The following is a 27,068-nucleotide window of genomic DNA, read 5'->3' as shown; positions in this document are numbered from 1 at the left end:
TTTTTTTCCCTCTTTTTGTCTCCCCCATTCTTTCTCTTTTGATACTTGCCCTTTACCGTCTCAGTGACTCGACCCCCCCCCCCCATAAAGCTATCAAAGGGGCCATGTGACCATCTGCTAAGTGGGATTCTGAGTGTCTGCATCAGAGCGCTAAAGGCAGCAGCAGTGTCACGTAGGATTTTGAAAAGAGATTATAACTATGGCTGTCTTCATCCCATGGAGTGCCATGCAGAGAGAGAGAGAAAGCCCTCTGCATATGGATCTCTGCCTCCCGTTCAGCTGCGTCTTGGGCATCATTTCCACCACCCTTCCTGAGACCTCAGCCAGGACTGTCCACGGGCCTGATGTCTGCGGCAAGGGAGTGTGCGGGTTGGGTGTGCATATCCCCTCACCAACTCTATGGAGATTACCTGGATGTGATCACATACCCTAGGACTGCATCGCTTTTCTGTGGTCGTCTCTTAGAATCATAGAATCATAGAATATTAGAGTTGGAAGGGACCTCAGGAGGTCATCTAGTCCAACCCCCTGCTCAAAGCAGGACTAACCTCAGCTATATCATCCCAACCAGGGCTTTGTCAAGCCTCAGCTTAAAAACCTCTAAGGATGGAGATTCCGCCACCTCCCTAGGTAACCCATTCCAGGGGTTCACCACCCTCCTAGTAAAAAAACTTTTTCCTAATGTCCAACCTAGACCTCTCGCCCTGCAACTTGAGACTGTTGCTCCTTGTTCTGTCATCTGCCACCACTGAGAACAGCCTAGCCCCATCCTCCCTGGAACCCCCTTTCAGGTAGTTAAAGGCTGTTATCAAATCCCCCCTCACTCTTCTCTTTTGCAGACTAAACAAGCCCAGTTCCCTCAGCCTCTCCTCATAAGTCCTGTGCTCCAGCCCCCTAATCATTTTGGTTGCCCTCCGCTGCACTCTCTCCAACTTGTCCACATCCTTTTTGTAGTGGGGGGCCCAAAACTGGACACAATATTCTAAATGCGGCCTCACCAATGCCGAATAGAGGGGAATAATCACTTCCCGTGACCTGCTGGCAATGCCCCTCCTAATGTAGCCCAATATGCCATTAGCCTTCTTGACAACCAGGGCACACTGCTGACTCATATCCAGCTTTTTATCGACTGTTACCCCCAGGTCCTTTTCTGCAGAGCTGCTGCCCAGCTCGTCGGTCCCCAGTCTATAGCTGTGCATGGGATTTTTCCTTCCTAAGTGGAGGACTCTGCACTTGTCCTTGTTGAACCTCATTAGATTTCTTTTGGCCCAATCCTCCAGTTTGTTTAGGTCACTCTGTATCCTATCCCTCCCCTCCAGGGTATCTACTACTCCCCCCAGCTTAGTGTCGTCCTCAAACTTGCTGAGGGTGCAATCTACCCCATCCTCCAGATCATTAATAAAGATGTTGAACAAAACTGGCCCCAGGACCGACCCCTGGGGAACTCCGCTTGTGACCGGTTGCCAGCTAGACATGGAGCCATTGATCACTACTCATTGAGCCCTATGCTCTAGCCAGTTCTCTATCCATTTTATAGTCCATTCATCCAACCCATACTTCTTTAACTTGTTGATAAGAATACTGTGTGAGACAGTATCAAAAGCTTTGCTAAAGTCAAGGTATATCACATCCACCGCCTTCCCTATATCCACAGAGCCAGTCACCTCATCATAGAAAGCAATCAGGTTGGTCAGGCATGACTTTCCCTTAGTGAATCCTTGTTGACTGTTCCTGATCACCTTCCTCTCCTCCAAGTGCCTTAAAATGGATTCCTTGAGGACCTGCTCCATGATTTTTCCAGGAATTGAAGTGAGGCTGACTGGTCTGTAGTTCCCTGGATCCTCTTTCCTCCCTTTTTTGAAGATGGGCACTATATTTGCTTTTTTCCAGTCCTCAGGGACCTCCCCTGTTGCCATGAGCTTTCAAAGATAATAGCCAATGGCTCTGAAATCACCTCAGCCAACTCCCTCAGCACCCTCGGGTGCATTGCATCCGGCCCCATGGACTTGTGCATGTCCAATCCTTCTAAATAGTCTTGGACCCGTTCCTTCAGCACTGCAGGATGTTCATCTCCTTCCCATTCTGTGCCACCCAGTGCAGCAGTCTGAGAGCTGATCTTGTCTGTGAAGACAGAGGCAAAAAAGGCATTGAGTACCTCAGCTTTCTCCACATCCTCCGTCACTAGGTCGCCTCCCTCATTCTCTAAGGGGCCCACACTTTCCCTAATCTTCCTCTTGTTGGCAACATGCCTGTAGAAACCCTTCTTGTTCCCCTTCAAGTCCCTTGCTAGCTGCAACTCCAATTGTGCTTTAGCCTTCCTGATTTCATTCCTGCACGTTCGAGCAGTGTTTATATAATCCTCCCTAGTCATCTGACCAAGCTTCCACTTCTTGTAAGCTTCTTTTTTGTGTTTAAGTTCGCCAAGGACATCTTTGTTAAGCCAAGCTGGACGCCTACCATATTTGCTATTCTTTCTGCACATCGGGATGGTTTGCTCTTGTGCCCTCAATAAGGTCTCTTTAAAATACAGCCAGCTCTCTTGGGTTCCTTTCCCCCTCATATTAGCCTCCCAGGGAATCCTGCCCATCAGTTCCCTGAGGGAGTCAAAGTCCGCTTTTCTGAAGTCCATGGTCCGTATCCTGCTGCTCTCCTTTCTTCCTTTTGTCAGGATCCTGAACTCGACCATCTCATGGTCACTGCTGCCTAGGTTGCCACCCACTTGTACTTCCCCTACCAAATCTTCCCTGTTTGTGAGCAGCAGGTCAAGAAAAGCACGGCCCCTAGTTGGTTGCTCCAGCACTTGCACCAGGAAATTGTCTGCAACACTCTCCAAAAACTTCCTGGATTGTTTGTGCTCTGCTGTATTGCTCTTCCAGCAGATGTCAGGGTGATTGAAGTCTCCCATGAGAATCAGGCCCTGTGAACTGGAAACTTTCCCTAGTTGAGTAAAGAAAGCCTCATCCACCTCGTCCTCCTGGTCTGGTGGTCTGTAACAGACACCCACCAGGACATCACTCTTATTGTTCTTGCTTCTAAGCTTAACCCAGAGACACTCAACTGACTTATCTCCAGTTTCATACTGGAGCTCAGAGCAGTCATAGTGCTCTCTTACATACAGTGCAACTCCCCCGCCCCCTTTCGCCCCTGCCTGTCCTTCCTGAACACTTTATACCCATCCATGACAGCGCTCCAATCGTGAGAGTTATTCCACCAAGTCTCAGTTATTCCAATCATGTTGTAGTTTCTTGACTGTGCCAGGACTTCCAGTTCCTCCTGCTTGTTTCCCAGGCTTCTTGCATTTGTGTACAGGCACTTGAGATAAGTAGCCGAGTGGCCTACTTTCACAGTATGAATCGGGAGGCCTCCCCTGCTGCACCCTCCTACTTCTGCTTCCTTGTGGTGTCCCTCTTCCCCACTAACCTTCGGGCTTAGGTCCCCGTCCCCCGTCGAAACTAGTTTAAAGCCCTCCTCACTAGGTTAGCCAGCCTGTCTGCGAAGATACTCTTCCCTGTCTTCGTTAGATGAATCCCGTCCCTTCCTAGTAATCCTTCTTCCTGGAACAGCATTCCATGATCGAAGAATCCAAAGCCCTCCCTTCGACATCACCTGCGTAACCACGCATTTACTTCCCCAATGCGACTGTCCCTACCTGGGCCTTTTCCCTGAACAGGGAGGATGGACGAGAACACCACTTGCGCTTCAAACTCCTTAATCTCTTTTCCCAGAGCCACATAGTCCGCAGTGATCTGCTCAAGATCATTCTTGGCAGTGTCATTGGTGCCCACATGGAGGAGCAGGAAGGGGTAGCGGTCTGAGGACTTGATAAGTTTTGGCAGTCTCTCCGTCACATCCCTAATCCTAGCTCCAGGCAAGCAGCACACTTCTCTAGTTTCCTGGTCCGGGCGGCAGATGGATGACTCCGTCCCCCTTAGGAGGGAGTCCCCGACCACCATCACCCTTCTCTTCCTCTTTGGAATGGTGGTCGTGGAACCCCCATCCCTAGGAGAATGCATCTCTTGCCTTCTGATCAAACGGGTCTCCTGATGATCCATTCCCTCTGAAGGGTCCTCCAAATCATTCTCTGCCGTAGTACTTGTGCAGAGAGGATGAAAACGATTCCTTACTTCTATCTGCATGGTGGGCACATGGGTTCTCTTTCTTCGGGAGGTCACATGCTGCCAATTTTCTTCCCCGTTCTTCATTTTCGCCTGCCTGGCCTTCTCTGAATCTTCCTTACGCTCTGCCTGTGCCTGATGGAGAAAGACATTGTTTTCTGTAATGCACCGCAGGGTTGACATTTGGGTCTCTAGTCCTTTAACCTTCTCTTCCAATAAGGAAACCAGCCTGCACTTGGTACAGATGAAGTCATCTCTATCCTGTGGGAGGAAGACAAACATAGCACACCCAGTGCAGGTGACAACAACGGATCGCTCCATCTCCATATCTCTGCTCTGAGAGCCTCCTCAGATGCTCAATTTCCTGCTCCGCAACGTCTGTAAGGCAAAAACCTGCAGTGGGCTCTCTCTGCAGGCGAACTCCCAGGCAAACTCCCTCCTTCTCCTTCTGTTAGCCGCCCCTCTGTTCGCCTCTTGAGAGGGGAGGATGGGGGTGCCTAGGGCTACCCTTCATGGGTGCTGTGCTGTTAGGGAGTATCAGGATTCCCAAAGGCCATGGCAAGGCTGAGGAATGCAGGGCATGGGGGAGAATCTGCAGATCATTCTGTGGGGCAGGGAACTGTGCCCCCACCTCTTCCCCAATGAATGAAGTGGTTTAGGGAAACTTTTCCAGGCCTTATATTGCAAATGTTTCTTCAGAAGCAAGCAGTTTGAGCCACTCTCCTAATCATTTTTTTTAAAATATGAACTTTTTAGTTGCCTAGTGAGTCGGTACACTTTTAATAACAGTGTTGCTAATAACAGCTTACATTTATAACGCCACCCTTCCTAAGGGATCCCAAAACACTAGATATGTGGTGCAGACTGATTATGCACAGAGATCACTTTATCCGCCAGTGAAATAGAGCAGAGCCTTAGAGTGATGAATGCCTTGGGAATGGAGGTTGTTCCTAACTCTGAACAAAACACTATGAATGTTCTGTCAAAAGTTTGCAACTGAACATTGATTTAATACAGTGTTGAAATTTTACTACGCAAAAGAAAAATGCTGCTTTTTACCATCTTAATTTAAATGAAACCAGCACAGAAACAGTTTCCTGATCTTGTCCAATCTTTTTTTAAACTTAATTTTTTTTAGTAGTTTAACGGAGTGCTGTACAGTATTTATTTGCTTTTTTTGAGGTCCCTGCTGCCTGATTGAGTACTTCCGATTCCAAATGAGATGTGTGGTTGACCAGTCAGTTTGTAACGCTGGTGTTCATAACACTGAGGTTCTACTGTGTAGCCATTGCTGAGGTGAAACATGTCTGCCATTTGATAGTGCATAGCAACACTATCCAACAGCTTAGAGGTGAAGAAGAATATTGTATCCAGTTGAAATGGCGGAAGGAAATTATTGCCAAGATTTTAACAAATGGATGCCTAATTTTAAGCTCCTAAGGCCACATTTAGGCTCCTAAATAAACTGCCTGATTTTCAATTGACTTTGTTGGGTGCTCAGCATTTTAAAAATCAGCCCATTTATTTTGTTTCTTAAATATTGGTTCAGGAACCTAATTTGGGCATGTTTTTTGAAAATTTTGAACTATGCAGGCAAAGCCCAGCTCAAGATGGAATTTGGCCAAGACACCAAGATTAGCACTGCTTATCTTGTGAAAAACCCAATGAGACATATGTCAGTAGTCAAGAGCATGGTTTTCCAGATGACATCTACTTTGTGTTTCTTCCCATCTTGTCTGCCAATCCCAATCATCTCTTTTACAAAAGTGTTGTATGGTTTGGCTGCTTTTCGTGTCATTTAAGAATATTTTGGAGTACAAAAGGAATAGTGACATTTCTACTTCTTTTGTCAATATCAGTTGAGTGATATTGTATTCCTTTCAAGTGAGCATGATGATGATTGCCTGTTCTATTCATTCCCTCTGAAGCACTTGTCATTGGTCATTGTTGGAAGGCAGGATAGTGGGCTAGATGGACCACTGGTCTGACCCAGTGTAGCTGTTATGTTCTTATACTATGTTCTTAAGGTGTCTGAGCAGGTTTTTTAAACCACTGTCAGTGTTTTCTCATGCATTGTATGTATTAAATCATAGTCCTGACTAAGATCTGTTGGCTAAAGGAAAGCCTTGTGTCTAGGCACAGGTCAGTGCACTTGGTAAGGCCAGCCCTGCTGCTATCATGTTGACATTATGGAGATGTGTCTATGAAGCAAAAAAATCAACCAGTGTTACCTGAACATGAATTATGGATCATGTGTATCCTAGTAGGGCAGAAATGTTAATTGTCTAATTATGTTTTATGCGTGCTTGAGTCCAATTCAAAACTCCCCAACAACAATCATGCTCTAGTTCAATTACAAGTTGTTGAGTGAGATGGAGGAATCACTTGGTAAATTTCTGTGGCCTTGGTCATGCAGGAGATTACACTACATGAATATAATGGTCCTTCTAGCCTTAAAATGTATTCATGTAGTCAGCTCCATACAGTAGTGAATTTGAAGAAAGTTTAGCTGTTGGATCTAGAGCCAACCTTTTGTGGCTCAGACTCGTGTCTAGTTTTTACCAAAGAAGTTTATTAAAAGGAAAACAAAATAAAACAAAGAAGAGCAGAACAGCAGGTGATCAATCTCTTGTGGATGAAATAAGAACTCCCAAAAATGATTAGTTCGCACTATTGATGCGACAGATCTGTTCTAACAGCTCCAACGGATGCTAGCAAAGGTCTCTGTACATGTGCATGGAAGCTGTGAAACCACCACTGCAGCTCCTCTTAAGCTGCCCTGCATATTTGCATCATTCCCGATCCCGTCTTTGTGGGCATTCACCTTGATTCGCTTTCCATACATCTGGTGATGGAAAGGGAGAGAGATCCTCAGCCTATTCAGGACTCAGTAGGTGGAGACCATCCTACATGCCCCTCAACTGTCGCTCAACTCTAAAACCATTCCTATTATTTTATCGTTCAAAGGTGTATTTACAGCACCATAAATGTGCAGGATATATTACAGAAAATGAAAACATCTGTTTTTCATAAGTGCTGAACCTCTGCAGTTCTCATTGAGCTTGAGCCTGTTCTTGGTTATTCTTGTGTAAATCAAAAACAACTCCATTGAAACCAATAAAGTTATTCCAGATTTACATTGGAAACATGATTGTTAGAATCTAGGCCATTGGGATTTGTGCTCATGACCTCTGAAAATCAGGCCAATAGCCCCCGCTTATAAACCATATCTATGTAATATCTTTCAAAACCATTATTTTAAAAAAAAAAAGAAAAGCAACACTTCCTAGGGTTTCAGATTTGAAGTGCTCAGTCACCCTAGTGCAGTGGTTCTTAACCTTTCCAAACTACTGTACCCCTGAAGCCTGAGTCCCACCCCCACGGGGCTGAGGCATGTAACTTAGTTTCATGGCGTCCCTGTGGCTCCAGGCAATTGCCTTTCTTGCCACCCCCAATACCAGCTCTGCACTTGCGACCCCTCTAAAACCCCAGGTTAAGAAACACTGCCCTAGTGGCTGGTGCCATAGAGCTTGCTAGAATGCCTGCCATAGCACATGGTGGGAGTCCTATGAGTTCAGGGCAGCCTGATAGCCTACAGGTCAGCTTCCACACTAGTGCTCCTTGTGCGGGCATGTAGCTGTGTGCTAGCAGAAGACAAAACTGGTGCTGCTCAGCTATTGGACTCTGCAGACAGACATTCCCAATGCTTTTTCCATTAATACATATTTTCATGTTGCCTTTACTTCTGAGTTCTCATGCAAATTGGAAGCAAAAGCACTCCATTATTGCAAGAGGCAATGGCCTCTAACTAAGTGGGAATCTTAGGCTTGTGTGACCAGTACAGTCAGATGGAGCCCTACGCTTCCAGGGTCCCCACACAACATACACATACCTAAATGGCCAACCCAAGAACAATGCCCAGTTCACTTTGTTCTTCTTCAAGTGCTGGTCCCTATGTGGAGCCCATATGTGGGTGTGCTTGTGCACCATGCGCTGGAGCCAGAATTGTTTGTAGTAGTGTCTGTCAACTCACGTGGTGCATCTGAGGTTTTATGAGGCTGTGCATGTTGACGCCCCTCTGGTTTCTTCTTACCACCACATGGCCAGAGTCTGATCCCCTCTTCTTCCTAGGTTGTAGCTTGATCAGAAGCCCTTTTCTTCAAAAGACTGTTTTTATAGTTGTACTTATAGTTGTTGTTTAGTTAGTTAGTCAGTCTAGTGAAAACAATTAGTTGCCCTTGCTGGGCGTCCCGAGGGACTATGCCCTGGCAAGTCAGCTTTAAAAGCTGTGCATCGTGCCCACCCTCATTCTCCATGAGCGATGAGCACCAATGGTGTTTGTACTGCTTCGGAGAGGCTCACATTGTTGCCCACTGCTCCATTTGCTGTTCCTTTCCTCCTCAGACTCATGAGGCTAGAGAACGTCACCTCCGGAAACACCTTATAAAGGAGGCAATGTGGCTCCATACACATTTGGATCTTGCATTAGCGGATCCGCTAGAGTGCCGCGCCTCACCATCAGTGAGTGCTCCCCCAGCTCCCTCCTAAGCGGCACCGGTGACAAAAGCCCACCGTGCTCGTGAGAAGCACAGCCTTTGGCATAAGAGCGGCTCCCCTATAGGAACTGCCCCGAAATGCAGAGTTGCCTCACCGAGCCATGCCAGGTCAGATGAAAAGTTGCGTGTCAATAGCTGCTCCACCACCGAAGAAGATCAAAATGGAGCACAGGTCTAAACACCATAAGCATTCGCTCATCCTATCTTCTGCACCGGTAAGCAGGCCTCCACCTTCACCCCCCGCACCGTCCATGCTGCCGGGACAATCCAGACTTTTGTGCCCAGTCCTGTGCATGGGTGGCCTCTTGTCCCCACTTATGACAACAGCCAAATTCTTGATGCCATAAGCTGCCTCCCCTTTGCATCCTGGCTCGGCGGTGCCCCTGGAGCACCTGTTCCCTGCAGATGAGCCACTGTTGCTTGAGCAGCATGCTGCCCCACTCGCATCTGCTCCACTAGCCCCATCGCTGACTGGATTGGCTTCGCACACCTATGCTGCACCTCGCACACTACTGCTATTACCTGTTCTGACGGTGCCACCTTTCCCGGACCAATGTTTAGACTCCAAGTGGTCTTCGGAACCGAACCCTGCATTTTCACCAGTGTGATCGTTCAGCCCAGAACCTAGGTGCCTACCCTATATGCTGGCGTATGTATCCCCTGTAGAGGCATGGTTCTGTTACATTCGTGGATCCCCATTTCCTGCAGATCCCTATGCCTGACCTTTATTGACATGCTTGGGACACCTACTGCGGCCACGGCAGACCACCCCCTCCCTCACCGTCTACCTTTGCCCATTCACATTGCCCCTTCCTCGATCTATGAGGAATATTGGGGCACCACCTCACAGCCAGAGCTGCCAGTACTGACTGATGCCTCATTGTCCCCAGATAAGGCTGTCACATCACCTTCCCTTTTGCTGTCTGATGACCACAAACAATATCAGGACTTGCTTTGTCACATGGCTGGGGCTCTCAACTGTACGGTGGAAGATGTGCAAGAGCCCCAGGGCCAATTCCTGGACATTTTGCAGCTGGCTAGTCCATCACAAACGGCACTCCCCATCTACTCCCCATCTATAGCACGCTTCTGCAACCAGCTCAGTCCATCTGGCACATCCCAACTTCTTGTGCTCCCATACTGAAGCGGGCAAAATGATGCGACTTTGTCTCTGCTAAGAACACTGACTTCTTGTTCTCCCATTCCTCCCCTCTCCCCCCCTCCCCCGCTTCCCTCCCCGAAATCTCTAGTGGTGCAGCTGGTAACTGAGCATGCCCACCAACAACACCTCCCTCATAGACACTCCTCCAGATCAGGCCACCAAAAAACGTGACCTGAGTGTGCACAAGGTCTACACCTCTGTGGGCCTACAATTCCGCATCACCAATTACCAAGCCATACAGGCGATGTACGACTGTGTCTTGTGTTCCAAACTGGCGGAGTTTCAGACATCTCTTCCAGAGGACAAACAGACAGAATTTAAATCACTCGTTGAGGGTAAACTGGTAGCCAAGGTCATCCTTCAAGCAGTATTTGACACCACGGACACAGCCTCTTACTCCCTCGCATCTGGTGTGTTGCTTCGTTGTGAGTCCTGGCTCCAATTCTCCAGCTTCCCTAAAGAGGTCTAGACCAGTGTTTCTTAACCTGGGGTTTTAGAGGGGTCGCAAGTGCAGAGCTGGTATTGGGGGTGGCAAGAAAGTCAATTGCCTGGAGCCACAGGGGTGCCATGAAACTAAGTTACATGCCTCAGCCCCGTGGGGGTGGGACTCAGGCTTCAGGGGTACAGTAGTTTGGAAAGGTTAAGAACCACTGGTCTAGACCATTCTTGAGGACCTCCCGTTTGACAATCAAAACTATTTAGCAATAAAAATGATGAGTCTTTCCACTGCTGTTGTGTTGCTACTGCCTCCACCTCACCTGCTGTCCCGCAGCTCCCTTCTAAGCATCCCTTTTGACTCTTCCCTTGAGACCTAAAAACCTTCCTCCACCTCTCCTGCAGTCCCTCTGGTTGTGTTCGGGGCCATCTTGCCCTCTTAGCTTGCAGTTGGGGCAAGATTACCACCGATGGTTGCAACAGCGGCCAACCACAAGCTTCCCCTTTTCTGCTCCAAGGCTGTTCTTGGGCCTGGCTCTCAGGGGAAGACATTCTTCCTCCCTGAACATCTGGCCTCCAATATGCGTTCCCACCCATCCCACTCCCCCCACAGATCCTACCCAAGGTGTACCAGTACCGAGCAGTCCTCATCCTCATAGCTCCCTATTGGCCTCACTAATATTGGTTCACCAACCTCCTTCATCTCTCCACCTACACGCCGATCCACTTTCCCTCCCTTCCGGATCTCCTCACACAAGCGCACGGTCAGATCCTACACCTCAATCCAGGCCTCACAGCCTGCTATTTGGATGGGGCTTGTGCATAGACAGTGCATGCTCCACACCCCATGTGCAATGTCCTCTCACACAGAAGACGACCATCCACCAGAGCATGCTACCAGGCCAGTGGTGACGTTTCACTGCATGGGCCTCTAGCTAGCACTGCCCCTTGGATTTTGTGTCCATTCCTACTCTCCTTAACTACCTTCTCCACCTTCAGCAATCCACCTCACCCACTCTTTCTCCAGGTCCACCTTGCCGTGCTCAGTGCCTTCCTCCTGCCTATGGATAGCTTCTTGGCCTTTAGCCACCACTTGCTTCCTTCATGGTCTCCTCAACACCTTTCCCTAGGTTGGTCAACCCATCCCTCTGTGGGACCTTAACCTTGTTCTCTCTGCCCTCACCAGACTGCCCTTTGAGCCTTTAGCAATCTGTTCTCTCACCCACCTCTCTATGAAGGTGATCTTCTTGGTGGCCATCTCCTTGGCTCAATAGGTCAGAAAACTGGCAGCTATAATGGCCAACCTGCCATTTACCATGTTCCACAAAGACAAGGTCTCCCTTAGACTCCATCCTAAGTTTCTCTACCAGATAGTCTCTCCAATCCACCTCAACCAGTCAATTCACCTCCCAACCTTCTATCCCAAACCGCACGCCTCCCCCAGGGCGCACACATTACATTATCTCGATGGCTGCCACATGCTGGCCGTCTATCTCTAACGCACTCACTCTCCCCGAGCTGAGCCTCAATTTTTCATCACCATTGCAAAGCATTGCCAAGGCTGTGCTCTTTCATCACAATGCCTCTTCAAATGGATCTTTCGTTGCATTATGGAGTGCTACTCCGTTTCCCCCGTCTCTCCTCCGCCTGGCATCACTGCCCGCTCTACATGAGCTCATGTAGGCCATTTGTAAAGTGGCCATGTGGTTCTCTGTCCACACTTTCACTGCTCACTACGCCATTGCACCAGCTGTGGCAGCAGATATGGCATGCACAGTCCTATATACTCACTTCCAGTGAGCCCTCGCTCTCACCTCCATGCTGAATGCTGCTTGCTATGCTACGCACGTATGGAATCCACATAGGGACCAGCACTCGAAGAAGAAATGGAGATTACTTATTGTAACTGGAGGTTCTTCAAGATGTGTGATCTCTATCTGGATTCCAATCTCACCCCTCTATCCCCTCTGCTATGGGCTCTGTGTCTGTCAGTAAAAGGAACCTGGAGGGATGTCAACCCACGCAGCCTCATAAGACCTTGGACACACCATGTGGCCAACGCACTATGCGCACGTGGATCGACAGATGCTACTACAAACAATTCTGGTTCCAACATATGATGCGCATGTGCACCCATGTATGGACTCCAGATAGGTACCACACATCTTGAAGAACCTCCAGTTACTGTAAGTATCCTTCATATGTCTAACCTGTTGGCACAAGACTGAATTCCTTAACTCTCTATCTGAAAAGTTACACTTGAGTTCCATCTCCTGGCTTCTCAGCTTATGTAGAGGCATCACTAGAAACCACAGAGTTTATCAAACAGGGGAGATGAGGGGAAAGAGGTCTGGCCAGAGAGTACATTGATTTTCAGCACATTCATAAGCAATCTGTGCTAACCGGACTCTGATGAAGCCCCAAGAAGAGTTAGAGATGCTTGCCTCCTTAGGCGTAATTCCTTCATGTTGTGCAAGAAGTCTTGATAGGACAAGGCCCTGCAAATTGCTCCTGCCTGCACCAGCAGGAGTGAATCCAGCCCAAGGGAGTGTAGAAAAGTCTGTGGATAAAGGAGAGCTCTCTGGTTCTGTGGGAGTAAAAATTCCTAAGCAGTTAGGTTATATATGTTATGAAAAGAGAATAAATATTGTTTGCTTGAATGCAGTAATGTTCCAAACAATAGGAAATAAATCATCACAGGTGACTGAGTGCACATTGAACAAGAACACAGAATTCTTGCTGCAAGGAACCTCATTGCCAGAATCTTTTTAACTAGCGCTCCCAAAGGGTTTCAGACCTAAATTTTGCCAAATGAAGGCTGGATTTTGGAAATAGGCCACAAAGTTTTTTAAAAAAACCAAATCTCTCAAACATGCAAACACAACAAGTAAACTCTGTAAGTCCTGTGTAGCCTAGGAAAAAACCCAGGTATAGAAGGATTGGTGATGTGCTGGTACCCCTGTCAATTGGCCAGTAGTGAACCTATGCTTCTGCCAGCATGATAGTAAGGGCCATTGTACTGCTGCAAGAGCCGTTCTTTGGAGGGCATGTTGATGAGAACAAATGAATGCAGTGTATGAGAACAAATGAATCGGTGATGGGTAGTCTGTGAATGCAAAAAAAAAAAAAAGGGGGGGTTCTTACATCTTTGCTGAAAGGACTCTATTGTGGTTTTAAGCTACAGCCCATGGGGATTCAGAGAATCGTTGGTCCATCAGCAGCTCCTGAAGGCACCACACCTCCTTGAGTGGTAGGCAGAGTGGATTCTTCTGTACTCTTACAGGGAGCAGTATTTACCCTTTCCTGTGCTGTTTGGGCAGTTTCAAAGGTCAGTGTGCAGACTGGGTGTGGCCATAGCCTTGCGTTACACTGACCTTCCCCAATTCTTATGGCGTACTCAGCATTGCACCAATGCTAGAATCCCCAGGACATTACAACACAGGAAGCACAAGGACCAAGATTGTGGCTCACCTTTTGTTGGAGCAACAGAGGGAGTTGGAGGGCTCCATGTGTCTCCTCCCCCTGCAGCGCTAGGCCTAATCTAGCTCAAAGTCATCAGTGATGTTTCCACCAATAGCTTTTCCTTCCAGAGCGAACCATAGAAGAGAAAGGAACAGCTAGATGTAAGATAATGATTGGATAAAGCGGGTGAATGCTTAATGGGCTGTAACGGTCATGCCCTTTGCCCAGCCCCTCTTTCCATCATCATTTCTTCAATTTCTCATTTGTTTCAATCAGCTGGTTTCTATCTGACAGCCTCACAATGGCAAGAGAGCTGTCCATTGGTTGTTAGGCTTGTCTTGACATTTGTTTTCTATTCACCTCCATTTCTTCCTTAATTTTAGACACTGTTGACTCCCTCCCGCCCCCCACTTTCAGACATAATGAATGACTGGATGTTCAGGGAGCTGTTAGCTCTATCAGAGTCTTTTGTGTTCTATTCATCATTATGTCTTCATTGTCCTCTTTCATTTAGCTGAGGCACTGGGCGGGATCACTTACTGTGAAAGACAACATTGCCAGCTGTCCATAGGGATTTCACACATCCATTCATCATCCTGTGTGATTCTGCACTGTATGTGCAATAGTTCACACTATAAAGGGGCAGAGCATGTTGGTTCTTTTCAGACACACAACACTTCAGCTAACACTTTCGAACTTGGATGCCTAAAATTAGGCACCCGAGGTCTTGTCTACAAACTTCTCCAGTTTATCTATTAAAAAATGGATTAAATTACATGGAAATAAGACTTGTTTAGAAAATCAATATGATTTTTGTTTCTGAATTTATGCAAAGATTGTCACCCACAGAAAGGAAATCTCCTTGCAGTTTCAGCCTTGCTATTGCTCCATATTTTGTATGCATTGAAAGACACAATTACGGGGTGAGAGAGAGAAATATTCCCCTCCACCTCAAAAAACCCAAATGATTTTAAAATGCTAGAATCTCCTCCTGCAACGTTTTTCACTCACATGTCCGAATTTTGCCCTGACTCACCCCAGCAACTTTAATGGAATGGAATGGGTTGTAAAGCCAAGACAGAATTTGGCCCATAGCGTTACTCAGTTTACTGCATAGAATTTTATGTAAGCGTTACTGAGAGTGTTCACCAGCAACATAAAGATGAGAGATTTCAAACTAAAACCTTGTTTGGTTTTTCATCTTGCACAAGTCTAGTTCTGGTCTCCTAGAGAGGCAAAAATAATCCTAATCTATTTAAATACAGTAAGAAACCACTCTATCTAAATATATAAGAGCATATAATTCAGTCTACCCACCAAGGTGGAATTTACAGTCCGTAAATACTTAAACACTATGGACAGCGATATAATGGGGATAGTAAAGAAATGCAAATAATGCCATCAGGCAGTCAAAACCATGTGATATTACATCCCCATGGCCAAGCACAATTCAAAATAATTGGCACATTACTCTGATTTCAGGGTTGTTGTTTTGCAGCTTTTGTGGGGATTTTTCCTTTTATTTATATCACTTTGCTTTAATCAGTTTTGGCTTTTTTAAAATCCTGTTTGACATAAGCTGTTTGACATAAGGGCAACGGAGATGGGGAAAGCTGTATCGTAAGTGGTTTATGCAGTGAGGATCTTCTGCTATGTATATTTTTGTTAATATATTAATTGTCAAGTTATGATAAACCTAGAATTGTGTGACGTGTCTGTTTGGAAAATACTGTAATGAACTATCTGATGTTTGTTTATGCGTGCAGACCCAGATCTTCTGCCTTTCACTTCAGTGAGTGCAATAACAGAACCAGTGGGACCTGATCTTGCTCCCACAGATGTAAATAGGAAAGCACCTGCTTGTACTAAGAAAATCATCCTCGCTCCTTTGTTGTTTGCTACTCCTGCCAAAATAAAAATGGGTCACTTCTCAATGGGTTTTCATGATATATGTGGGTTTCATTATGAGCCTTATTTCAATTTAATTTAAAAAATTCAGAGATTGTTACTTTATTTAGGAGAGAACACAAATGATTTGCACTGTACAAAATACTTAATTTCTCATTTTACTAAGGGTTACTTTTTTAAAATGGAAAAAAAAAAGAAAAGAAAAGAATGCAACAGTGTTCATTGTCACTGTGTATATAAATTGCTGTAGCTGATAACATAAAAAAGACTCTTCCTTTGCACAACAGAATCAATAAAAGTGGCAATCCTAGGAGCCCTCCACATGCAAGTCAAATATGATTCTTCTGCTTTCATAAACTCATTTGGTATTTATTCAGTGGAGAAGTGCTATTTATTGTCTTGGCTTGTATATCTAATATCTTCAAGATCATCTCTTAAATAAGCTCTGAAGGATTTATACCAGAGCATGTTAAAATGACTCATAAATGCCTTCAGTAGTTTGGATGATGAAAAAGGTTTGAACTGATGCTATGAGGTATCAAGTGCTGCTTAGTGTTGACTGTATTTTTTTTGGTGAGAAGAATTCAGGAGCATGTCCTCAGTGTTCCATGTATAATCTCCTATCAGTGTTAGAATGTGAATGCTAGTCTCTGTCTTTGAGTACCAAGTATGACATTCACAATGTTTGCAGTGGTGTTGTCACTGATATTAGAGTGACAAGGTGGAAGAGGTAGTATCTTTTACTAGACCAACTTTTAGTTGGTGAAAGAGACCCGATCTGAAGAAGAACTGTGTAACTTGAATGCTAGTCTCTTTCATGAATAGATCAAATAAATCCAATAAAATATCCAATAAAAGATTTTACCTCATCTACCTCGTCTTTCTATTATTCACAATGGTGTTTTGGAGCCACATTTGCCTTGTGCTTCTGATTTATGCATTTATTTTTAACCTGGAGCAGAACAATGTGACTGTGATTCATTTTTACATATTTTTAAATTTAGTGAAAGCGCATCTTGCAACTATGCACACACAAACTACTCCACATAGCTCTGCCAGCATGCAGTGTTCACGCTAGGGGAGGAAAGATGGTGTGTTTAAATATTTTTTTCCACTTCCCCAAGATCTGCTCAGCTCAGGAGAAAGGCAGAGTTGCCATGGAGCCAGTTATGGCTCCCTGGTCCTCAGGCTGCCCCACCTCAGGCCTGGCATAATTTAGAATCCCCTAGAAGCTGATCTAAGTTATGATGGCTGACTATGGACCAGATAAAAATTTTCAGAACTATGCTGTGCTCCAACTACTTCACCACCATCATTTGAAAACCTTCCCTTCCCAGGAGACTTCTGAAGAGGACAGCTGTTGGCAGATCCCACCCTCTTTGTGCTGCTCAGGTAACACAAAGGGGCCAGAACCAGCAGAGACAATCTGGTCCTCTCAGTTTAGCACAACCAACTGTTTCCCCATTTTGAAGACTTTGGGTCAAAAATACTGCACTGTTGAGTGCTATATAGATAGATGGATACCTGAGGCATCTGAAACTCACTTCTGCTATGCCAGTGGTGGGCCTTCCACAAAACCACAATAAAAAAATGGGTCGTCTTCGTAGAAGTCTTGTGATATGGTCAAATGATTATTTGGGACTAGACTGAGATCATCAAACTCCTTGCAACTGAATTTGAGTCCATGCCAAAACTAACATCAACAGAGCCATCCAGCATTTGTCAAAAATGTATTTGTATCATTTTAATACTCATTAAAGGATTGCATTTTGCTCCACTGCTGCTAAAGACCCGCTGTCATTTCCATGATAACTAGCATTTTTTTGGAACAGTTGATAATTTGGCCATACATCTGTGTGTGCTGGATTTTCACAGATAAATCCTCTACCTGGGAATTAATGTTTTCATCAAGAAAATTCCGCAGTGCACATATACCTAATACATTATTTCCAAAATTTCCAGAGGATCCTTCATTGTCCATTGGATCTTTAATGCACATTTTAAATATTCTGGACCAATTTCTGTCCTCAAGTAAATCAGTCAGTGGGTGATTTGGCTAACTACGGACAGCAAAATCTCACTTAGGGTTTATCAAGCACCATGCACCATCCAAAATTATTTTCTTGGTTCTCATGTTCTATGTCCCTGCTTGTGCCATCTCAGTTTTATGCCTGCTTTTCTGACCACAACCAGGCCTTTACTAATGTGCTGTTTGGGGAGTCAGGAGGCAATGTGTAAAACATAGACTAGGTAATCAGTTTCCCTTTTGCTAACCTACATTACTTTCCTATGCAGCTTTATCTGGACATGAGGGAAAATAAAATGTGACTTCTCCTTGGCAATAAATCATTGATGGTTTATTTTTTAATTTTTTTTATTTTCTAGACAGAATCATGAATAAACTGGCAGACAAGCAGGACCAGATGATACCATGAAGAGAAGTTTACAGGTCCTCTATTGCCAACTGTTTAGTAAGTAGAGATTTACTTTTTCATTTACTGTGAGAAAAGTATGATGCAATTTCTCCATTAAAAATAGGAATGTAAGCACCAGTTCAGGAAGGCACTTCAGCACATGCTAATTTTTAAGCACATGAAGGGTCCCATTGAAATCACTGTGGTTTAGGCATGTGCTTTATTTCCCTCCCTTGTTCAGTCAGGCATTTGGAAGCATGTTGAGAAAATGCTCAGTCTTCAGCTAATTTAGCAGAGTCTTATTCCAAGGTGACCATGAAGAGCAATAATAATCAAAGCCATAGGACTGATCAGAAGAATGGAATGTGAAAAGGTTGGGGATGGTGGTTGGTAACAGGAGGTAACTGGGTATACAGGCCCTTTAAGAAGAGAATGGGGTTGGGGGGGAGACCCCATTCCACGGATTTGGAATGAACAAAGACCCAGGAAATGGTCTGGCCACCAAAGAGGGGAAGTAGGAATTGGATGCCGGGAAAACCACAAGATGCTATTCCTTTAAGGGCTAATATCAGGGGCCCTGTAGTGTAGGATGGGGCTGGGCTCCCTTTCAGCCATTCAGGGGGAGCACTTCTCCTTCAGAACTTGGGAGACACTGGCAAGAGAGGGAGGCCAGAGCCAGAAGGCTAAACTCCAGGGAGAGACAGCTGTGAGAGGTGACCATGTGAAGAGCAGGGTGTGGCAGGGGCAGAGCTCCTTGTGGATGGCAGAAGATCCAGAGATAAGTATGAACCTTTGGAGTGCAACGATGGACTTGATTGGTCAGACTGTCTGTGGGCATTAAACCAGCCCCTAGTGGAGGGTGGTAGGACTTATCAGAGAAGCGATAGATAATCAGTTAGGGGCCCTGAAAAGGAAGAACAGAGGGAGGCTGCTGCAAAGGGAACACCGTAGCCATGAGTGGTTTCTCAGGCAGCAGCAGCTCCATTATACAGGATGTAATGTTTTGCTTCTGCACTGTTTGCTCAGAATGGCTTGGGTTGGTAATAAAGGAAAGCTATTACCAACTAATGATTATTCAGTAATCTATGTGAAATTAGTGGTTTCTGTCTAGTTCTTAGTGGACCAAAAAAGTCTCAACAGCCAACCTTGTGAGCAGTCTCAACATTAAAACCAAAGACGGAATGGAAATGGAGACTGAATTACCCTCTCACACTTAGAGGTGGGCCCTCCAGATCATGGGCAAGGCAAGACAACGTGAAGAAACCTGGATTGCTGTTTTACCTGTTTATAGACAGATGGAATCCATTTGTTCTCAGTGCTGTTAATTGGGCAGCTTTCACAGGGAATAAATTCCCTTCCAAATTTTAGAAAGAAAAGTACTTTTAAAAAGAAGGGGTGCAGATATGATCATTATTTGTTTGTTAATTATATTTCAGAAAGCAAAGTGTCTGCTCACAACAGCATTCTGGTAGAATTTTTTAATGTCACCTCATTTCATTAGAATGTTCATCTGTCTGAGGCACATTGTGCTACCCAGTTCCATAAAGAAACCTAGTTATTAGGATCTCTTTTATGTTCATTTTTCACACTGCAGTGATGTTTTCCCAGTCACTAGTAATCTTCTTAACTAATCTTTTTTAAGGGAGAAAATTCTTACTATTTTACTACAAGTTATCTTTAGCGGCCCAGAATTCATACCATTTAATGGGTGCCTGGGACTTAAAATTCTGTTCTATGGAAGACAGCTAGGTAGGTCACTATCAGAGATTAATGCTTTAATCACGTAGAATCCATTTACTGTTATTCATTGTCATAAGGATTGGTTATTCTTGTCCTCTTTATTTATGAAATCAATACAACATAAAGGAAAAAGAGTGGCTAACCAGTCAAAACTCAAAGGGACAGATACTCAACTGGTATAAATGGTCAAAAGTCAACGTGGTTTCACATTAGGCTTAACTAGGCCCATCTAATAATAAAGACTATTTGCGTAATTCTACTTTGGACCACTAACCACTGTGTTACAAAGTTTGCTATTTTCTGCTGAGTATTTTATTTTTTCAGTGTGGTGTTTGGAAGGTCATTTAAAAAAAAAAAAATATTGAAAATGCAGAGGGAAAGAATGAGCAAATTGTACTGAATTGTATGAATAAGTGGTGGCATTATAAACTGCATATGGTATACTTTGAAAAAATGGAATCTGAAAATATTATATCTAATCCAAGTTGAATGAACTTCATTTCCTTGCGTGAACTCAACAATAGCAAATGTAGCTAGCATTATCCGTCCCTAGCTGTGTAGTATTCCATCAATACAGGCATTCAGCGGTTACACGCATTTTATGCTGTACATGCATTCGGGCCTATTATCAGGAGCTTTTTCACTGATTTGTTTGCTCTATGGAGCCAAGGGTCATAAGGTTTTTCATTCACAGTATACCAGTCTCCTCATGTATATCAAATAGGCATGCTGCTTTAAGCTAGGCTTCTTCCAATTGCTTCATAACCCAATATAATCCCTAAAGAGTGTATTTTACAATAAAACAAAAGTGTTCTTAGTGTGCACGTCGTACATGTCCTTCATGCCATGAGGAAGCATCCACAGTGTTCTTACATTTTCTCTGCACAAAGGAAGGAAAATTGCTACTACAGCACCGCCAAAGGATATACTTTTGAGAATGTATCAATAGAGTAAGTCATCCCTAAGCCCGATCCACCATGGCCATGCACCTTGTGTTGTCATTCACAGCAGTGCAATGGGGGTCCAGAATGCTGCCGTTTCTATGTGGTAACATTCTACACTCACTTTGCACTGGTATAAGTGATTGCATGCGGTTCAGAGCAATGGAGAATTGGGCCCTTTGTGGCTGCTCTGCACATAGTTCCATTTCTAATGTTCCGGTTATTGTTTTGTCAAAGATTAGGATGTAAGAAACAAAATGTTCATATTTGTCTCCAAAAATGTAGCTGGAAAGACAAACCCTGTCTATGCTAAGAACAAGCATGTTTGCTGTAGGGTCTGAACATGGTTTCCCTTGCCGATGTGAACAGTGAATTGCTTTTCCTAGGACTGCTGTATTTTAGAGCCATCATCTTCAAATAGGAATCTAAAGTTAGGTCCCTAAATCTATATTTATGCCTTTGAGCCATGGGAGGTAGTATGGTCCAGTGGCTAGGACAGTACACTGGGTCTCATGAGTCCTAGGTTCTATTCCTGACTCTGCCACTAACCTTGGGCAAGACCCTGCACCTCTTTGTACCCGTTTGCCTGTTTTATCTGTTTAGATTGAAATCTCTTTAGGGCAAAGGGCAACTATGTCTTTGTATGGTGTCTATCACAATGTGGCGCTGATCTTGGTTGTGGCCTCTAGTTGTTATTGTAATATTAATATTTTGGCACCTACCAGATTATTGAGACCAGGGAAGCAGTTAGCTGCTCAACTTTTTTGAAAATCAGGTAGATGTCTAAATATGACTTCAGAAGACTAACTGTAGACTCCAACGTTTGAAAATCTTGGCCTAGCCATCTAGGCAGTCTTATAGCAAGGTTTTATAACACTATTCTAATATGGTTCTCAGGCAGAATACTCCTATGGGTTGGGTCAGGAAAATCATGCTAAATCCTGTTATAGCAACACCCGTGTGCCTTTTTGGATAGGTTGTAGGTAGCTTGGATTTGATCTCAGTTGTCAAGAGAGAGTGTTGGTAAAAATTATGCAGCTACATTTGGCCCAGGACAGGAATTCTGGGCTATGCTGCTTTACTTCTAGTGATTCATAATTTATATATTAGTAATTTAAACATGTCTCCAAAGAAGCTGATTTCAAATTGCATCTTCAAATATACTGCCCAAGCTGAAATCTCGGAGCTGTTTAAAAAAATAAATAAAAAGCTTTAAAAAATCCTGTTCCCTTTTTGTTTTGTTAGCAAGAGCTTTGATGTCACTAGCTGGATTGTGCTGATGAGCACCAGGTCTGAGGCTGCTGCCCGTTACATTCTGTGGGAATTTTGCTATTGACTTCAATGGAAGCAAGCTCTCAGAGTGATGGTACTGGGGGTGCATAACTGGAGCTTATGGCCTATTTTAAGCTCTTGCAATATTAGCAAATATTTACTTTTCTTTCCTTTGCTCAGGCATTTTGCATTGGATTTGAATGCAGTCTGGAAGCCCCAGTTGCTACAGCTTTGCGTGGAAGCTGAGATTTGTATTCATGTGGGGGATTGCTCCAATATTGCTATTTAAATATGAATGAATATGGATGTTGCTTCTAACACTGGCTGTATATATTGGGAGTTCAGTTTTCCTTTTAAAGGGAAATGACTTTAGTTTTTTCTTCTGTACTCCCACTTGTATAGCCGTCTCTTTGCACCGCCCTAAACAAAATGGCTTTGAGTCATTATGTTTTGTAATGCAGAATATCATGAGACCCTTTTTTCCTCAGTGCTCTGAGTGCAGTTCACTTTGTTCATTATTAAACCATAGCAGCCTTTCTGTATTCCTGTTAATTCACTTGGGGAGAAATTCACCCCTGCAGAGAGGGTCAGCACAAGGTCAGTGGTCTAATTTAAGTAGTGGGATTGATCATAGTTGCCACAGAATCACAGAGCCATAGGGTTAGAAGAGACCATGAGGGTCATCTAGTCTAACCCCTTACCAAGATGCAGGTTCTGCATCATACCATAAATACATGAAGCATGATTGCCAAATAAAGGGCCCAATTCTGGGTGTCTTCTGCAGGGTTCATCTCCCAGTGATTATTTCGCCTAACAGGAATATGCTCCCATCGATGCCAGTTCTCACTGCTGCCCTGTGTGTGTAAATAAGTTAGTATGCATTGCTGTTCACCTAAGGCATTTTTATGGCCTTTCCAGATGTGTATGTACATATATATATTGTCAAAGAAAATAACATATTCCCCAGCCTCTCTGTTTTCTTGGGTTTTTGAGCTGGTATTTGAAGTTTTGGTCCCTCTTTGCTATTGATTTCCATTCTTGTCTGCGTGCATTATTCACACAGAGTACCATGTTTTTAGCCGAGTGTAGATAAATCAGTGTGTATCCTTGCAATTAAAAGCATTTTGGAGCTGATCCTGAGAGGTGCTGAGCAGGCACAATTCATACAGGAGCTTCTGGGGTGCTCTGGGGGCCTCTGCACCATCCAAAAGTGTGGCTCTACCCACAATCTGGCCCTTCCAGAGCCTGATAAATATTAATCATGTGCAGAGATGAGGAATACTTGGAATGCCCTGAATGCTTTCACCTCAGTTTACAGTTTTGAGTAGTCACCAAATTGATCTTGCCCTTCATATATATCATAGGGCACAGATTTTTAAGTGGTGTAAAGTGGCCTGTCTCTGCTTGCTTCAGTGAAGCTATATCAGTTTACACCCGTTGAGGATTTAGCTGTTTCTATATGTGATAGGAAAAGGCAGCTGGTGCTATGTGTAAAGATACTAGGGGATCATTTGATACAGATCATTAGGGGCTTCTTTCTATCATTCAAAGGAATTTTCAGAAACAAAAGAAAAAGAAATATTCCTGTTGTTTTCTCTTCAGGAGTATAGGTGTTGGCCTTGGCAAAGAACATGTTTGGGAGGGGTTATTAGCAATGGATTCCAACTGTTTTGCTTAAAATTGGAAAGGGAAACAGCTGCCGGGTAAACCGTTTTTCACATGCAAAGCTTCTTGGGATACTACTGAATTTGAGCCGTTGGATATGTGAGTCACATGGCTTGGTGACAGGTTGCCCATCAGGCAGCTCACAGCAAGCAATAATATGCCCTGGCTTCCCCTAGAAATCAATTAAAGATTGTTTACGTTTCCCAACAAGAACTGCACCTTCTTAAGAGACACTGCTGACACTACTTTTCTGTCACCATTCAACTTGTGCATGAAAGCACATTCTCTATTCAGCTGTTGTGTTTCTCCTATTGGAAAAAAAACCCAGATAATCTTTTTTTTAATTTTTAAATCATTTAAAAGTGAACTGAAATACAGTTTCATTCATTTATAAAAGCATGTGCCTTTTCTTACCATGTGTGCGTTGTAGCTTTGATAACAAGCATTTCATAGTATTTACCTGAACATGTAGATCACGTGCCATATTGCAGTTCATTGATTGGATGAATGTAACTCTTGGAATTAGCGTCTTCATGCAAATACCTGTGGTGATGAATTTGAAATGAGCTTTATGTAAATATTCTTCAGTATTTACTTTAAATTTGCAGTTTCAGTGAATCTTCTTGCCAGTAAATGTGTTCACTGGAATTTTCACAGAAAGCAAACGCAGTTAAAGCAAATTATTACAAAAGTCAAAGGTGTGGGAAATATTTTGCATTATTCACCCAGGACTAATTTTAAATTTGGAGACTTACCTCAGGACCTCCAAACCACTGACTTATTGTGAAAATCTCTCCACTGTTCTTGCAGCTTTTAGGAAACATACAGAGATGTAAACCATAGGTCTGACATTAGAATATGGCCCAAGGCTAACGATTTGCAGACTGTAGTTTAAATCTGTGACAGTGAATTTGGGATTACAAGACAATAGACAGTTGCATTGTGATATTGGCTTCTTCTGTCAGCAGATAGGCAATTCTGAATTTATACACAACATTTGATAGTATTCTTCGAATAAAGCATCTTCATTTTTATGCTAATAGTGACATTGTTTATATAAGAACCCTGAAGGTTTTTTTAAAATTAATGAGAACACTCATAGCCTCTCAGTATTCATAGTCTCCAGGCATTCACTCACCAGAAGTGGAAGATTTTGTTAATAACTTCAGTGGCTATCAACTGAAAACTGAGAAATATTAAAAATATATATTTTTACCCAAATCAGAAACTACAGCAAAGATTTTGTTTCGAAACTTCCTACACTCTTATTAAATTGTTTGATAAATCAGAAATGAATCCCTAATATTCTTTTCATTCTCTATTCTGAAGTATCTGTCTTTTGATCATAAAACAATCCCTTTTACACCATAATAAATCTGCCTCATCTTGTATTTCAGATTTAGGGTTTCCCTCAAGCCTTGTCAAACACAGAGATTTTAGAGTGAGAACGAAATAGGTAGGGGAATTTGTATCCTACCCTTTTTTTTTTTTTTTTTTTAAGGCCCATTCATCTGTCATGCTAGAAGTCAAACTTCAGGAGCAATGACTGAACAAATTCTGTGCTCATGTCTGAGTCTTTGAGACACAATATCAGGCCAAGTGGAGGAACAAATGATACTGGTAGGCAGGCTCAGGCCTGGGAACAATGAGTGAAATCCTGGCCCTATTGAGTACGTCAACACTGCGATTAGAAAACCTGCAGCACTAAATCTCAGCACCTGGCTCATCTGACTGGGGCTCCCTGGACTCAGACTTCTGGGCAATAAAATTGCAGTGTAGCTATTTGGGTTTGAGTTGGAACTGGGCTTAGAGAACCTCCCCCTCGTAGGGTCTCAGAACCTGGGCTCCAGCCTGAATCTGAACGTTGACTCATAGCCCCACAGCCTGAGCCCTATGAGCCAGAATCAAATGACCCAGGCCAGCTGCGGCTTTGCCTTGGGTCTTCTATCACAGCGTAGATATACTGAGCTCAACGGCAAAGCTCCCATTGACTTTAATAGGACCAGGATTTTACCCAAAGTCCTCAAGCAATGAGCAATGCTTTGTGTCAATATGTTATAAAATAAAAACACCCTTTCAAACATTAATTTTGTGTTCTGACGCCTCCTTTGTTTCCATCCAAAACATGAAAACATTGATTGCTTGCACTTAGTGTGTTGTTCAATAGAACAGCAATCAAGCCCTGATCTGGCAAAGCACTTAAATATATGACTAGTTCCATTAGCATCAATTGGACTACTCATGTGGTAGGGTTAAGCATGTGCCTAAATGCTTTGCTGGATCAGGGCCTCAGTGATGTGTGGTGGGAAAATTCTTATGGCAACACAGACTTTAGCATCTACTGTACATGAATACCTAATCATCCCTTAGGATCATGTTACTGCAGGGCATGCAGAAATAATAGTTAATTTTTAGACATTTATCATACATTGTTATCAGCTCTCCCGTCACCCCTCCTGGTGTAACTGCAAAAATGATATGTACAGTATATGTCTATTTGCCTTTGTCATAACAACAATATAATTCACATGTCTTTGTATTTAGATTCTGGATAGTATTTTCACATGTTAAACAGAATTTATTTTTGCAGTGCTTTTGAAACTATTCTTCCTTTTGTTGTTTTGTGATATCTTTCGACACCATGCAGATGTTCCCAACATTTGAGATAGATCATCAGGATAGCTGTATTGAAGAAAATCCCTCTTCTGTAGCTAACTGAAAACTAGAAATAATCTAGAACAAATAAATATAAACCATGTGCAGTCCAAAGCTGTCACTGGAAGCATCCATTATCTTCCCACAATCTCCCTTCTATCCCTAATTATTATACATCTGTAAGTCTCCTCTCTGATCTGTATTGTGGATCACTGATCCACTCCAATATCAGCAACAGGAATTGGAGAGAAGCATTTTGTCTATATGTTCTAGTTCTATGTTCTAGCAAGGTAATTAAACACACGTGACATGGGTCACATTAAAGACAACAAAAAACTACAAATCCCCACCTGTAGATAAATAGCTAACACATGCTGTGTGTTCGTCTCTAGGAGCCTGTCTTCACTACAGCGCTAAATCAGTGCTGCTGCCATCAATGCAGCCGCATCAGTTTAGTCGGTCTGGTGAAGATGCGCTATGTTGATGGGAGAGCACTCTCCCATCGACTCCTGTAATCCACCTAAATGAGAGGCAGAAGCTATGTTGATGGGAGTGCATCTCCCATCAACATAACATAGTGAAGACACTGGCAAGTCGATGTAAGGTATGTCGACCTTATATCGACCTAGCGGCATAGTGAAGACAAGCCTAAGCTCAAATAAAGCGGTTCCCTTCCCTAATCAGTACATTGGACTGATTTTATGTGTACGATGGAGCCAAACACATGCCTAAAGTTAGACGTG

At 43.8% G+C, this 27,068-nt stretch overlaps 1 protein-coding gene across 4 annotated transcripts in view; it reads left to right on the top strand.

Annotated features, from left to right (window-relative positions):
* TMEM108 (transmembrane protein 108) overlaps positions 1-27,068 on the top strand; it is a 238,885-nt gene that overhangs the window by 111,082 nt on the left and 100,735 nt on the right. For all 4 annotated transcript variants that reach the window (XM_067561753.1, XM_067561754.1, XM_067561755.1 and 1 more), the window contains one exon: positions 18,024-18,109. In XM_067561753.1, the coding sequence (XP_067417854.1) occupies positions 18,070-18,109 (40 nt within the window). In that variant the 5' untranslated portion in view covers positions 18,024-18,069. The remainder of the gene's footprint in view (positions 1-18,023; positions 18,110-27,068) is intronic.

Source organism: Emydura macquarii, unplaced genomic scaffold (assembly GCF_026122565.2).
Source record: "Emydura macquarii macquarii isolate MOO-44397 ecotype Brisbane River unplaced genomic scaffold, CSIRO-AGI_Emac_v2 contig_2422, whole genome shotgun sequence".
NCBI classification, from domain to species: Eukaryota; Metazoa; Chordata; order Testudines; family Chelidae; genus Emydura; species Emydura macquarii.
This window is presented reverse-complemented; position numbering and strand designations above follow the sequence as displayed.